This window comes from Tinamus guttatus, unplaced genomic scaffold (genome assembly GCF_059628265.1).
Source record: "Tinamus guttatus ecotype Peru unplaced genomic scaffold, ASM5962826v1 Tinamus_guttatus_pri_ptg000254l, whole genome shotgun sequence".
Lineage (NCBI taxonomy): Eukaryota > Metazoa > Chordata > Aves > Tinamiformes > Tinamidae > Tinamus > Tinamus guttatus.
The window spans coordinates 1,356,903-1,371,419 of NW_028288788.1; the positions used below are offsets into that span (position 1 = coordinate 1,356,903).

Here is a 14,517-nt window from a genome sequence, read left to right on the forward strand (position 1 = left end):
CCCCTCAAAAAAGATGCCAAGAGAAATTTGCCAACAATTGCTAAGAGCAGGACTCTTGCTAGAGGAACTCCTCGTTAGAGGGTACTAGGCTACACTGCTGATTAGTGGGGAGTGGAGGTCATTAGTGCAATGGGCAACAGCTGGGCCAGAGCCTACATTTACCATGATGGCTGCAGCATGAGCTAAGCCAGGTTTCTTTCCAGTTTAGTGTATTTGGCTTCATGGAGCAGCAAGCAAGGCCTGGTATGCTACGTGCCAGCTCAGAGTGGGCAGAGCTCCTCCAGGTGCTAAAGGGATGGTTTATGCTGTGGGTGATGTTGAAGTTGCTGTAGAGGGTGTCTGATCTTTCTCCCTTTGTATTTAGGGGAGACAAGTTATCCATAAAGAGCCCTCCTCTCTCTTCAGCAGGTTCTTATGCCATGTTCTTCAGCTGAGTTTTGTCCAGAACCTGGTAAGTAGTGTTTTTCTGATGGAGCAGTGAAGGTGAAAGGAGGATAAAACCCTGAGGCTGCTGGTCCTTTTGCCTTCTCTCTGCGCTTTCATCCTCTTTGTTCTTTTCGTCTTCCTTTTAGCCCACTTTACCCTGCTCTGCAGGTAGTGTTGCTCATCCTCTGTTTTTTACTCCCCATCCCATCTCTTGCCCTCTATGTGGCTTGTTCTTGCTTTGCTCCCCTTCTCCTAATAGTGACTTGATATGAGCTTGATATGTCTCTTTACTTTCCTGACCATCAAATAAGCTGTAGAGAAGGAAAGGGCACTTTTTTCTCACAGTTAAACAGCTTCTCTCCTGCTGGATCAGGGCCTAAGGAACTGCCTAGCTGCTCCTCCAGCCTGCAGTTACTGAGGTTGTTCTTCAGTTCTGGCTCTGGCAGCTGAGCAGTCCTTAGGTGGGAGCATTAGTTACTGGTGGGGAAGCCAAGTGCACAGGTTCAATGTACCTACTCTGAAGGACACCTCAGTAAAATTTGTTCTTGCATATAGGAAAGCTGAGATTTGACAGACTTTGGAGTTTTGTTGTAGCACTGACATCTTTCTCAGTCTCTAGGCCACAAGGGTTAGGGGTTCTCTGGGGACAAGGTAGAGTCAGATAACTCTTGTTACCTGTGGCCAAAGCTGATTCCAGTCTCAGCAGCACACTGTAAGAGTAGTTCAAATGTTTCTTTAAGGAATTTAACTAGTTGGAAGGTCTCTCATTACCAAATGCAACTCTCTCATTTGCAGCTGAAGATACTTCAAAAAGTATCAGTCTGGGTTGGATTTGTGGTCCCTGTGGAGATTATTGTCAGCAAGTTTCAGCCTACACAGTCTCCCAACAGGCCTGGATGGCTTACTAAGAAACGCCGAGGGAGATTAGCACGCCTCCTCTCCTCCATCACCCCCACCAGGCTCCAGAAGATCCTGGGCTATCTGCCAGCAGATTGGTGCCACAGCAACATGCCCAAGGGTAAGAAACCAGGCTTTTTGGGTCACCACGTATGATATCAAAACACAGTGAGTCTAGAGCTCATGTACTGTGTGGAAAGTGATGAAATAAAAATGTATGTGTCTATTCCGTATGTGTTGTGATTCTTGACTCCTATGAATCTTCACAGAAATCAGAGAAGCTCTGATCAACCCATCTAACAAAGGAAATAAGAGGAAGAGGGATGATGTAGCTCTGGAAGAGCAGGAGTCCTGGGTAGTAGTGCTAGAGAAAGACTTGCTAGAAGATGACTCTGAAGATGTCACATATGAGGTATGAAGTTCTCGTGCCGGATAGATCAGTTCCTCCAGTCCTGAGCACTTGCAAGATAAATGTTTCTCCTTTGTAGACTGGAAGAGTCACTGCACAGGCCTGCAAAGGCACTTGTGCTCAGCTGCTCTGCACAGGGCTCCTTTATCATACATGCTCTGGGACTGTAGGTTCTCCAAAAATCACTTAAACATGTATTTTCAGTGTCTGAAAAGTGTGGATACTGTGTTTGCACCATATCAGACATCACTGATGCTTGCTTTTACTAAGCATTGCTGCAAAGAGCATTTTGGTCAGTCTTTGCTGTTTAGCATAGTCTCCTCATTTCTGCTCCAGAATGAGGTCTGTGCATTCCTCTGACTCTTTCTTCCTATAGCCATCAGATGTGGAAACAGATAGCGAGGAGTACAGGTCCCAGAATGACACTGAGACAGACTTGGAGTTTGAAGAGCAAGAAGGTGTTACAGTACTGAAAGAATCATCAAATCTCCAGGTGAGTGGACCTGTGCAGGCTGCAAAATTCTTTATTTTTGCAAGCATTGCCATAGATAAACATCCTCCAGTCACTGCACCCTTGGTAGTAGAAAGGAAGGTAAGCAGTCCAAGGCTCTGATCTTCTTGACTTCCTGTGGCTGGCCCTGTGTTGTTGAAGCTCTTAAAAAAAAGGTGAACTGATATGAGACCTGTGACTTGCAGGGTAAGGACATACTGGCATGGTTGCTGCCATGGAACTCCAGGTCTTCCCTGTTTGCCTTGATTAGAGCTGTATGGCTTGATCAAACTCTTTTGAATTTCAAAAGATCATTAAGGGGTTCCCTGTCCTTACAATGAACTGTATTCTAAACATGTCCCTTATTCTCCAGGTGGAGGATATACAGGTGGAGAACCAGGGTAGCAACAGCCCAGAAGTCCAGGATGTAAACACAGAGCAGGAATTGGAGGTTCCAGCTGTCTCCAGCAGTGGGGAAGAGGCTTCAAATGCCACTAGCAGTGGTAAGGAGGATGCCCAGAAGCCACAGGATGAAAGCAATGGTGATGGCAGTTCCCAAGAGCAGGGAGCTAATGCAGATCATGATGGGAGCAGCAGTTTGTTGCAGAATGAGGTGAGGACTTTTCTGTGCTGAGTAATGGTTTCTACTGTCCTCCTTTTGTAGAGTGGGAGATATGTGCCAAGCTCTTTGTGCTCAGAGGCAGTTATGCTTGGGAAGCAGATGTCCCTGAGCAATTGAGCCATAAATCTGGATCTCCATCACTACCATGTGGGCACAGCGAGTGTTGTGGGGGCTGTGGATATCCTCACTGGAGAAGGAAATGTCCTTGGTCCTAAGTATTCTGTTGATGTTGGGTGTGCTAAGTGCACAAGGTACCTTCATTCCCTGTGTGACAGGACTGCCAGCTGCCTGTTGAGTATCTTGTATTGGTACCCAGTGCAGTCACTTCTGAAACAGAGGCTGTACTAGCAGGTCACAATTTGTCCTTGATGATTTACTGACCAAGGATCTTCCATCTTTAAAATGAAAAGAATCTGTGGGAGTCGTCAGTAGTGACACTGCCTAGGTTTCCCCACTGCCTTAGACCCATTTATTTAGTCTACTGCTCTAGTCCTAGAGTGCTAACTAAAAACCTTCCAGTTCTATTCATACTGGTGCTAAGCAGTTCAGCTCACAACAAAATGGATAGGTGGAAGTGCTGGATATGCTGGTTCATGCAGCAGTGCTTTGCTCAGCAGCTGAAAACCCTCTCCAGTGTCGATGTTAGCTGGTAATGGTGAAATCTCTTTTTTCCTAGGATAAGCAGGAACTCTGACTTATCAGCCCAGATCTCTCCACTGTGGCTGTGAGGTGCCTGGTTCTCTATGGCTGCTGTGCCTTGTGAGTAAACTGTACAGCTAAATACCATGTTAATCTTTTGGAACTTTATAATAAAATTACCCTATTTTTTCATGTGAATCAAGAAACAATTGACTCTCTGTAGCTGGAGTTGGCAGTCTATGTGTGTACCAGATGGCACGGTCATATGGTTACTCCTAGTCAAGGGTATGGAACTGAGCTCCTTCTTGTCACAGAGCTCAAGCGAGAGCTGGGATGCCAATGGGGCCTTCCAATTGGATTGTCCCATGGGAAAGGTCTCTATGGACTCAGAAGCTCTATAAATGTCGCATCTCCATCAGCAAGAAAAGTAGCAAGTCTCTAGCCTTGGAGGGGGAGGAAGGGTGGGCAGAACAAGCAATGCCATGGAGCACCGTGTTGCTCACTGAGTGCTTATGGTTCTTCTGTCTACTTTTGGTTCCTTTGACTGTGTATTTCTGTAAGGGTCCTTCTTTCAAATGGATAGAGAGGACTCTGATTCAGTGCAAGAGTGAAGGGTAATCCAGGTGATCCTGAAAAGGCTGGTCTGGCCCAGGAGGTGTGTGAAAGCAACCCACAGCTATGGAATGACTTAAATGCCCAGCAAGTTATGCAAGCCAAGTCACAGTAACCAAAACTAAAAAGCGACTTTGTCTTCCAAATGTGAGCTGAGCAATGAGAAGGAGCTGAGCAAGGAGATTTGGCTCCATCACTTGAGATCTGACTGTGTGTGCCTGATGCCTTGTTCAACTGCCTTGAGCTATATTTGCATGTGAATAAGCAGCCCTTTGGGCTAACAGTCCTCCAACTATTGAACATAACTATGGCATCCTGCAGCAGGGATGTGCTGTTGAGCTCAGCTCAGTCTGCAGACTGAACTTCATGCAGTGCACATGCTGCTGGCCAGGGCTAAAACATCTGAGTAAAAAAAGTGTAAATCCTCCCTAGCCCCGAAGGGAGCAGGGGGTATTAAAATGCCCAAGGTTTTGTTCTCAAGCCTGCCTTCCTTACAGGATATAATAAAGAGCAGGAGTTAAATCTGATAGAGTTCAAAGGCAGTGCTGTAATGAGGCTGGAAGTGTCCCTGCTCCCATGCCCTGCTGGGTCTCAGCTGAATCGAAGGCGATCATGTGCTAATCTTTTTCTAATTAAAGATTGCTCTATCTGTCAAAGGTAGCTTTGGGGCATGTTGTGGTCTGTGCAGCTTTTCCTGGAGGGCTAAAGCAATCTTGTAAAGGGCTGTTCTGGCCAGCAATTAATCTTCTAAAGGAATCCTTTCATTTGAAATTATTGCCTGAGTTGGGACATCTGTCTTTGGGCTGCAGCTCTTAACTCTCTGGGGCTCTAAAGAAGGTTTTCCCCATACAGCTCTGGCCAGGTGCTTGCCGGGAACCTGGTACTGAGACTGCTCCTTGTATATCTGCCTCAGTGGAGTGTGAAAGGGCTGTACCTCTGGCTGGATAGAGCTGTTTTCCTACAGGTTAGACCAGTATGTTTGTGCACCATCCGCATGCTAAACTGTCTTGAGCCACAAAATTTGGGTAGTTACTGAGCTGTTCAATAACCCTCATCATGGTGGTGTCTCTAAATGGAAGTGTGCCTCTTACCTTGCATTATCTACAGCTGCCATAACACGGGTTTCATTATTGCTGTATAATGGCAAGATTTTTATTCTAAAGCTGATAAAGGAGCTGATATTGCACTTCATGGATACCATACTAGGTTCTGCACTAATTCAGTTGCTCCTCATTTGTGTTTGCTAGCTCTCCTGTTCTCTGCAGCCAGTGTTTTTAAAACAGAGATTAATAAAATATTCTTCAGTGGCATGTAGCTAGTTAAGGGCTTTCTGTCAAATCTGTGCAGGATTTTCATGCTTGCTCCTGAGCTTTATCTCAAAATCCAGTGTTATTAAAGAGGCAGCTTTGTTCATTGTCTGGCTGCCAGGCTGCAGAGTGATTATGCCTTAAAATGTAGCAACTGCGTAGCACTGAATCTGGCCCTTTGAGCTCACCTGCAAATCAATCCTGTACACACCTGTCTGCCCAAATCCTCCCTGAGTTTTGATTTTTTTAAAGGAGAATGGAGATCAGTGTAGTACAAATAAAATGACTTGATGGATTGAGAACTAGATGCAGAACTGTCTTATTCCAAGGTCATCACCTTGAATTGCATCCAAGTGGGTGGTGCACGTTTGTACTACCAGCGAGGCCAGGTAGGGTGTTGAAAGCAGGTGAGCTGAGGGTTGCTCAAGCAGGAGAACCTGGAAAGAGAAGGTGGGGAGCCTAGGAGGTGTGTAAATGGAGATCTGGTTTCTGCTGGCTAAGAGCCAGCAGAAGCTGGTTTTGCTGCCTGGGATTAAGCAGTTGGTGCTCTTGCAGCCTCTTGCTGAGGGTGGCTAGAGAGCCCTCCGTGCTCAAAGTCAAGGGAGCTTAGGTCTAATCAGCCCTTCTGAATAGGAATAACAGACATAGAAAATTGCAAGGGACAGCCTTTTTACCCTGCTGCTTGTCCCTGGTTGTTAGGGCAGTGACAGCCTGGGTGTCTTTTCACACCAGTCATCCTCACCCTTGCATCCAGGGTGGGCTGGTGAGGAATGGCAGTTGCTGCAGCAGCTGCCTGGCCCTGCCAGGGTCGGGAGAGAAGCAACAGAGAAACAAGGTTCCCCTGAGCTGGGAATCCTGCATGTTTGTGAATAAACTGCCCCAAATACACACTTGAGCATGGAATTCACTTAGCTGCAGTAGAAAAAGGCCTGTAATGTCACAGAAATATGAATTAATTATAGAAGAGCTCTTAAGGTGATTCAGTGGTGCTGCAGAAGCCCTGCTCACCACAATGCCATGGAATTTGGTGGGGGTTTTTTGTTTGTCTGGTGTTGGTGGGTGGTGGTTTTTTTTTTTTTTTTTTTTTTTTTTTTTTTTTTATCTGACCCTTTTTAACCTGCATCTTGGTGAAGAGGGCAACTGAGAGTGGGGCACTAGGGTGAATGAAGAAACTGTCTCTGCCAGAAGCCATGAGTCTCTGCAAAATGTGTCTTCTTACCATTGTCCATAGCTTATTCTCCTCCTTGGCCGGGAAGATGGAGAGATCCTCTCCAGGCTGTATACGGAAGCTACAGCCAAGCTGGAATCCCCTTGGTTTTGGGGGGCATGTGAGGAGCAGCCTGACTTAGCAGGTTATCGAGCTCTGGTTGGATGGAGTTTAATATCCTCCTAGCATTCTGATAAGAGGCCTGGAAAGACCTGAGAGGGAATTTGGGCTGTGCCTCTGTTCTGCTTGGATGGTGGCTTGCCCCAGAGAATGAGTATTGCCAGAGCCTAGTTTTTGCGCAGGCTCAACTCATCCTTCCTACAAGAGCTGAGCTGGGGTGACTGATAACCAAGGCTCTGGGGCTATGTAAGAGGGGTTGAGTTGTGTTGAGGACCAGCTGCCCTTCTCGTTCTGGAAGTCTCTAATTACTGTTTTTGAGCCACACTTCTATACCCCCTTCCACAGATCAGAAGGGCTGAGACTGTGGGAACACCAAGGGCTGCCAACCATGACCTCAGTCTGCATGTTCACCAGTAGCTTTGAACATGCCATGCTTGGAAGTGAATTCAATGCATCTCTGCTCTGGGGTCCACTTGGACCACATTCCTGCTCTGACCTTCTGGACAAAAAGCTCTCTTCCAGCTCACTCCCTAGAGAAACATGAGTTTTGAGAAGAGAAAGATATCCCAGGGCAAAGGAGGGGAAGAGGGTTAGAACTAGGAGACTAAGGATTAGGAGAAAGGGAGAGAATTGGGCAGTGGTAGGAGGATGAAGAGGTAGAAGGGAGCCTGAAGGAGTGAGTAGAGGTGATCTGTACATATGGGGCTATGGTCCCAAGAGCACCACTCCTACAGCTGTGAGGAGGCTGCCCAGCTCTGAACATGTGGGCCAACAGGCCTGCAAAGGGCTCCTTGCTAGAGCTATGATGTGGGAGTTGTGTGGGAAACAAATGGCTTAATTGAGGCAAAAAAAATAGCAATTAGCATGAGCAAATCCAATTAGGAGCCACTGGTGGGTTACTGTGGGCCTGTCGCTGGAGTGCACACAGCAGGGACAGCATTAGGAACAGCCCTGCAGCCTAGAAACACCAGGAAGTGGGTTGCTGTCCCAGCACTGACTTTCATTAGTAGCCTCCTTTCTTGGGACTGGAACCTGCTGGCTCTGTGCCCCTAATTAGGATGGAGAAATGGATTTGGGGGACTGTTCAGAGGTGGGTTGTTGACAGCTGGACTCTGAGCAGGGGCTAGTGGGTAAAGCAGAAAATTTCTCCCTGCAGCTTCATAACAAATGCTATCATGCTCTAAAGCCCCTATTCAAGAGCAGGGTCAAAAAGGGTCGCTTCAGTGTTGAGTGTTTTGTTCTTTCCCCAGGGAAAGCTCTTATGAGCTGCAGCTACCCCTCTTTCAAGCTGTTGCCCCATCTTTCATGCTGTCCTTCACAGCCAGCCATGGTGTTTCTCATGTGCTGGGAGGCTGCAAGGGGAGAGGTTTTCTGTTGTGGTCCCTCTGCCCCAGCTGGTGTGCTTGGAGCTGCATGGAGAGGGGTTCAGGAGCTGCCAGGGAAAGTGGTTTAAAGAAGCACAAAACTACTGCAGTTTGACCTGAATTTGCAATAGAAAAATATCTGAATGGAAATGAACCAAAAAGGAAGAACAGAAAAGGCTTTGAAATAATGAGGTTAAATGCTTCTAAACCTAATTTAAGTACTAGGAAAACACCCTCCTTCTCATGCATAAAAGTTTGACTCAAAACCTTCATTTCCAGCAAGATCATTTATAGGGCCATAATTTGTCACCTGCTTTCTCCTTTTTCTTCTGAATTCTTTTCTGGTTCACCCTTCTATTGTGTGTGGGGTGTTGTTTTTCCTCCCCTGCCCACCCTCTACACACACTCATCAAAATACATTATTTACCTTATTACAGGAGTTTGAGCAGTGTCTGAAATCCCTGGACTTTTCTTGTCCAACTCTCTCTCTGTTAGCCTTGTGGTGAATCAGTCTTGTGCAGGGCTAGGGCTGGGCCTGACCAAGCACTGGGCTCAATGCTTGCCAGATGCAAAGATAATCCACAAGGATCCATCTTCTTGATCAGCTGTTAGGGTACATCCTTGAACGGGTCCCTCTCCTGTTAGGATGGCAGGAGGGGTGCTGAGCTATGGGCCATTGTTGAGCTTGGCCTAAGCTGTAGCCTGTCTGGCTGGAGAAAGGGGGTTTAACAGTTAGTTTTAGTAAGAGGTTGATGTGGATCCAAGAGCCCAAGGATGCCTTCAACAAGCTACCTGAGAAGGCATTTTAGCGTTGGCCCCCAAGTTGGATGTGGAGCCTGTTTGCAGTGGAGAAGTGCATCCAAGTATGTAATTAGATCTGATCTTTTGCTACACCAGAGCACCCACATTGAACTTTTGTGTGAGGTCCATTCCTGCGTGTCCACACCACTAGAACAAAATATTATTTCAGTGCCAAAGAGCTGCTGGCCATGGAGGATGCCTTTAGAAATGGACCTCTCGCCTAGGAAGTACATGCTTTTCAGTCGGGGTCTTAACGGTTCTTTTGTGCTCTGAATGTCTAAGTTTACCAAAAGCACAAGTCAATATTAGCATGGCTGCTCTTTTCCTAGACCTTGACCAGGAGTCAAGTTGTTGGTCACAGCTGAGAGGAAGGGAAAGACCAGCGCTATGCTAGACCAGGTGCTGGTCTGGCTGGGGTAATGTCCACCTGGAAGGTGGAGAATTGAGGCCCAGAAACTTGTTCCACATCACAAAGTGAACAAAATGATGTGGCGAGCATCTCAGAACACTTCAATCAACTCAGATGGGAAATAAAATACATTTCTGTCATTGGGAGACTGTGGTGTATATCTTTCTAGCCAAGTGGAACCTCTAGAAAACAAAGATTGGATAGAGTATGCTGCAGGTGTTAGTATGCCCCTACAAAAAAGAGTAATTTTCATGTTTGATTAGCTTCATCCATGCTCTTTTTAAAGCATGCTGTGTTTATTCACATTTAATTTAAGTTGTTGCAAGATATTAGCTTAAAAAATGGGAGGTGACATGAAGACTGAGAATGCTGGAGGGAAATCAAGGCAACTGTCATCCCATCCCTCATCACACCCTCCCTCTGGAGGTAAAGAAGCACTGAGCAGTCAACTCTGAATCACAGTCTGCCAGATCTGTGCTCTAGAACCTGTTTCAGCTATGTAAGGGCAGAGGAACTGGACAGGCAGTAAGGATTACATTGGTTTCCTTGGCCAAAATGGCCTGATTCATCTCCTGCATGGTAGTTGATGTGAGTTGCAGAACAGGTTTGGGCAATAACGGGGCTGGAGGGCAGACTTCACCTATGTGTCTCCTGCTCTGACATCTCTCCTTCTCCCCCACAGGCCTCATGAGTGTCTTGCAAGTGACCCTCTGGGTAGTTGTGGGTGACACTCTGCACAGAGCCTTCTCCCTCAGTGCTGTTAGTGAGCAACCCTTCCTCCTGACTTATACCCACCTCTCCTCCAGCAGGGAGGAGAGATCTGGGCATGGTGCCTGAAAATCTGCAATCTGAAAGCACAGACAGGGTTGCAGGTCATTGATTTGTCCCCCCAATGGACTTTCTGCTCTGTTCTTCTTGTCACGGCTGACTTGCTGTCCCCTGCATGCTGTGCTCAGCATTTCCAAGGGCTCCTATTGCCCACCTGAGGCTGCAGTTTTTGCAAAATGCAAGGAGATGTTGTCCAAAGCATATATAGCTCTGTGTCACCCAGAACAATTTTGAACTGCATCTTCTATTGCATGTTCCAGCTGATTCTCATTTCATCTCCCATGGTCAAAGAGAATTTAAAGATCAGCTAATTAATTTCCACTGGCCAGCAAAGAGTAGTTGCTCCCACCTTGTGTCCTGTTTTAAAGTTTTAATGCAGCTAGCACCTGAGACGAGAGCACAGTCCTCTGAGATTGAACTCACCCTTTTACACATTCAGAGAAGCATGTGGCTTCGTTGGCTCTTTCTTGCTGTTCTTGCTTGTAAGCTACCTTTGTCCTTGGCTGTAGCTTACATGTGGATCAGAAGCCAAGAGCTTTACGCAGAGCATCAGTCTGGTTCATGGTTGTTTTTGACATTCTCTGGGTGTTCAGGCAGAGAAGCAGGGTCTTTGAAAATGGAATTTCATCCCACGGTGAACGCCATGAGCTGTGCACAAGGAGTGTGGTTGGTGGAGGAAAGGCTGGCACTGGAGGCAGCCTCCACACACTTCTCAATGCCAATAGCCACGAGGCATATGCCCTCCCAAAAGTCATGCATCATCCATGCAAGAGTGCTTCCTATCTGATAAATTATAACAGAGAGACAAAATGGGGCTTTTAATTATAGAAACAATTGCCAATGATTAATGATGGCAGCAGTTTGATAGATTATTGTTACTCCTGAAGTTTAATAAAGCTTTAGTGGTTTTTGTCAGATGAGGAGAGCAATCGGGCAATGATCTGTGTGTATTTGCTTTAGTAACTGCAACACACATCTCTTCTTGATCTTCCCACCCTCTTTCTCTTGTTTTCACTGATGAAATACACTTGGGGGCTTTCTGCAAGGTTAGGAGCTTGAATGAAGTTTCTGTAAAACTTGTTATAGGAACAGACCAGGCACAAAAGTGACCAAGAGACATCTGGCCAAATTGAGCAAGACAGTGTTGAAAAGTGGACCTGAAGGAATGGTACTGGGCAGAGGCTGGATGATGGGACAGACTCTGCAAAGGGGAGCAAGGACCATCTGGCCCAGCACCACCAATAGCAAGGTGGATTTGTCCCCAAGACTCATGAAATTTAAGGGAGGTCTTGAGGTTTTGCAAACCTTATTAGAATAGAAACTGTTAACAGGATCAACTCATGGTTAAATATGAAGAAGCAATGGGTTTCTGATTAAAACAATGGATAAATATGATCAAAAAGGAGCACTGCAAGTGCCTACTCTTTGGTGTTTTTTACTCTCAGTATTTTTTAGCCAAAATTGTTTATTTGCTGAATATGCTCTTTGATTTGGTCCCTCTGAAATTCTGGTTTAACTGAAAAAACTTACAGGAAAATGTTGTCCATCAGTTGCAGGGCCAGGTACTCAGGCAGTGCCTGGATTGGGCCTTCAGCCCTTGTCTCGCTCAGTTCCTTCGCTCAGGAAGATGTTGTTCTCCATGAAGCAGGTCCCTTCGTGGCCCCTCTGGTGTGGGCACGGTGCCTAATCCCAGTGGACACTGTCGCATCTCATCCCATTGCCACAGTCAGGAGGAACCTGTGGGTGCCTCCAGCCATTTCCTATCATGCAGCTCCAGCATCAGCGAATTTGTGCCTGGATCCTTCTGAGAGGATGTTCTGACCCATCCAATTTCCATATCCCAGTAAAACCCCACTGCCTCCCTTATTGCCTCCCAGCAGCCTGGTGAGCTGGGCATCAGCTGCCCTGTTAAAGATCCTGCCACTTTTAACTAACCTACTTAGAAAACACTAACAGAGATGATGGCTCAGGAAAATGCAAAAGTCGGCAATAGTTTCCCTTTGCCTGGAGCCCTAATTATTCCTCTGCAAATGAGGCTGGCTTGGCCGTGGAACTGGGGCGGCTGTCAGTTGACAGAGGCTGCCAGCAAACAGCCTTGCACTGCTGGGCACATGAACACGGAGTGACAGAAGAGCAGAGCTGAGCTGGAGGTGGAGAAGTGGCCAGAGCTGTCACTGAAACCACGGGGTGAATTGAGCCATGCTGAGCTTGAGACTTCTGCTATGGCAGAGGAGATTGCTGCTTCATGCTACCTGGTCCCCCTCCCTGCTTTTGCAACATATTCGAGCACCTAGAGTTGGAAAAAGCATTCAAGGAGCTCGCAATGCTCCATGTTTTGCTGAGGTGGTGTTTGCCCCAGGGGAGTTGCCTCTGGGGCTTTGGGGAGAGGAGAACATTGCTAGGAAGGAGGCAACCTCTGCCTTTTGGAGTGGCCTCATGCAATGTGGTCTTTGTATCAGAAATTATCCTGTCTGCCCTGTACAGCTCTTGAGGTGGGTGCTGAGCTCCCACACTATCAGCTCCATGCAGGAACACCCCGGTGCTCTCTGGGCAGCACCCGACCTCCCAGGTGCCAGTTTGTTCCCTGCAAAGCTCCTTCTCTTCCCTGCAGTGGCACTGCAGAGTGCTTGTGTCTTTCAGGCCACCTTGACCATGGCTGCTCTTCCCAGGAGCCTGAAGACCTCAAGGTTCAGCTTTTGATGATGTCACTGCTACATGCCACAAAATCTCGCAAAACATCTGGCTGCAGGAGACAGATATCCCAAGTGTGGGTCTGCGGACACCAGGATCTTCACTGGAGTTTGCTGGAGTTGCAGAATCACCGCTCAGTCACTGGCAGGTGAATCCTGACCACACGTTCCCAGACAGGTACGTGCTTTGCCCTGCGGCTCAGGGGAACCTGAAAGCAACTTTACATGCCCCATGACTCATGGTAGGGCAGAGGAAGGACACAGCATTCCCAGACAGGCTGCATGACTCTCAGCCCAGATCACTCTATCTTGGGCCAGTTCTTCCAGCAGGGTCTGAAGAAGATTTAACATTCCAGCCTGCATAATACTGGATTAATAATTCATTGCATTAGGTAGGGTGCAGTGACCTTCTCCCCCTCCCCCTTGCATTTTAAGTGGGTTTTTGAGAGGTGCAAAGGGCTGTCTTTGGCATGAGAGTCAGAGAAGTATGATGGGAATAGTCCTGGTGGATCTGTGCTCCTTTGGGCACAACAGGACCCAGATGCCCAGCTCCTACTGATGCTCCCTCTGGTGACAGTGCATAGGGAGATGCCCTTAGGCCAGGCTGAAAAAGGGCTTCCAGCGTGAAGACTGCAGGCCTGGCCCCAGTTTCACATGGGGAGGAGATGAACGGGAGTGAGGATGCTTAGCCAGAATTGTGGCTGGCAGAGCTGGAACCCACCTTTCCGAGGGCCTAGTACCTCCACAGTCCTCTCCATGGATGGTGAGCTCTGAGCTCCTGGCTCTCCTGCACTCTGGGCCGAGATTTTTCTCAGCCCTCACTAAGAGGAGTTGCCCTTACGCCCATTTCTGTGCTGGTAATTAAACCAGGCCTTCAATCACTGAATCAGTGGCAGGCTCCCAGCATGGCTTTGGCTCACGCCAACTAGCACTGTTCAGGAGGATGCTGGGCATGGGCCTGGGACCATCACCAAAGAGCAGGCTGCATGTGGACGCCCAGTTTTGGGGTGAGGAATGGGGTGAGGGGTGTGGGTGAGAGCTGGGCTGTGCAGTCAGTGAGGCAGTGTTATCCTGTGTGGTCTGGAGATGGGCACCTTCCACAGAGAGTCATTCGATAGGGAGGTACTGGGCAATGAATTTATCTGGATCCATTTGCCAGGTAGAGGCTTTGTTTCCAAACAGTATTTCCTTTGATTCAGTACGTGGGTGGATTTGTTTCCTGTGAAAGTGAGAGACTAATAATGCTGGCCTGGCTCCAGGCACTGCGTTGCAGCACAGCTTGGGTTCTCACCTACAGTGCTGATGCTCCTCAGAGGCTCCTTCAGCCCAGCCCACCCCCTGCTCTCCTGGCCTTGGAGTCCTATCCCCCATCCAAGGGCTCCTCTCTGTTCCCTTCGGAGCCCGCCATGGTTCAGGACACTAGACCAGGATGGTGCAAAGCCTACAGCTGAGTTACTAAAGGCAAAAGGAGAGTCTCTCTCCTCCAGCCTCCAAGGCATTTGCGTCTCAATAAGGCTGACAGCTAAACTGTAATTACCTGTCTGGCTGCAGACAACCTTTAAGCAGCAAAGCCAATTCCCTCAGCATCAAGCTTGAAAAGTAGCTTCAAAACTTGGAGCCAGTTCTCACACTAGGCATGGCATCCAGGAGAGCATCAGCTCCTTCTGAGCTCCAGACGAGCAAGGACATTTGGGAA

The 14,517-nt window shown here is 47.7% G+C and overlaps 1 protein-coding gene across 1 annotated transcript in view; it reads left to right on the forward strand.

The window, feature by feature from the left end:
- The first annotated feature begins 207 nt into the window (after positions 1-207).
- LOC148594350 (uncharacterized) overlaps positions 208-14,517 on the forward strand; it is a 34,250-nt gene continuing 19,940 nt past the window's right edge. Inside the window, exons 1-6 of the mRNA XM_088526824.1 lie at positions 208-284; positions 365-451; positions 1,222-1,444; positions 1,593-1,735; positions 2,109-2,225; positions 2,596-2,835. Of these exons, the coding sequence (XP_088382950.1) occupies positions 222-284; positions 365-451; positions 1,222-1,444; positions 1,593-1,735; positions 2,109-2,225; positions 2,596-2,835 (873 nt within the window). The 5' untranslated portion in view covers positions 208-221. The remainder of the gene's footprint in view (positions 285-364; positions 452-1,221; positions 1,445-1,592; positions 1,736-2,108; positions 2,226-2,595; positions 2,836-14,517) is intronic.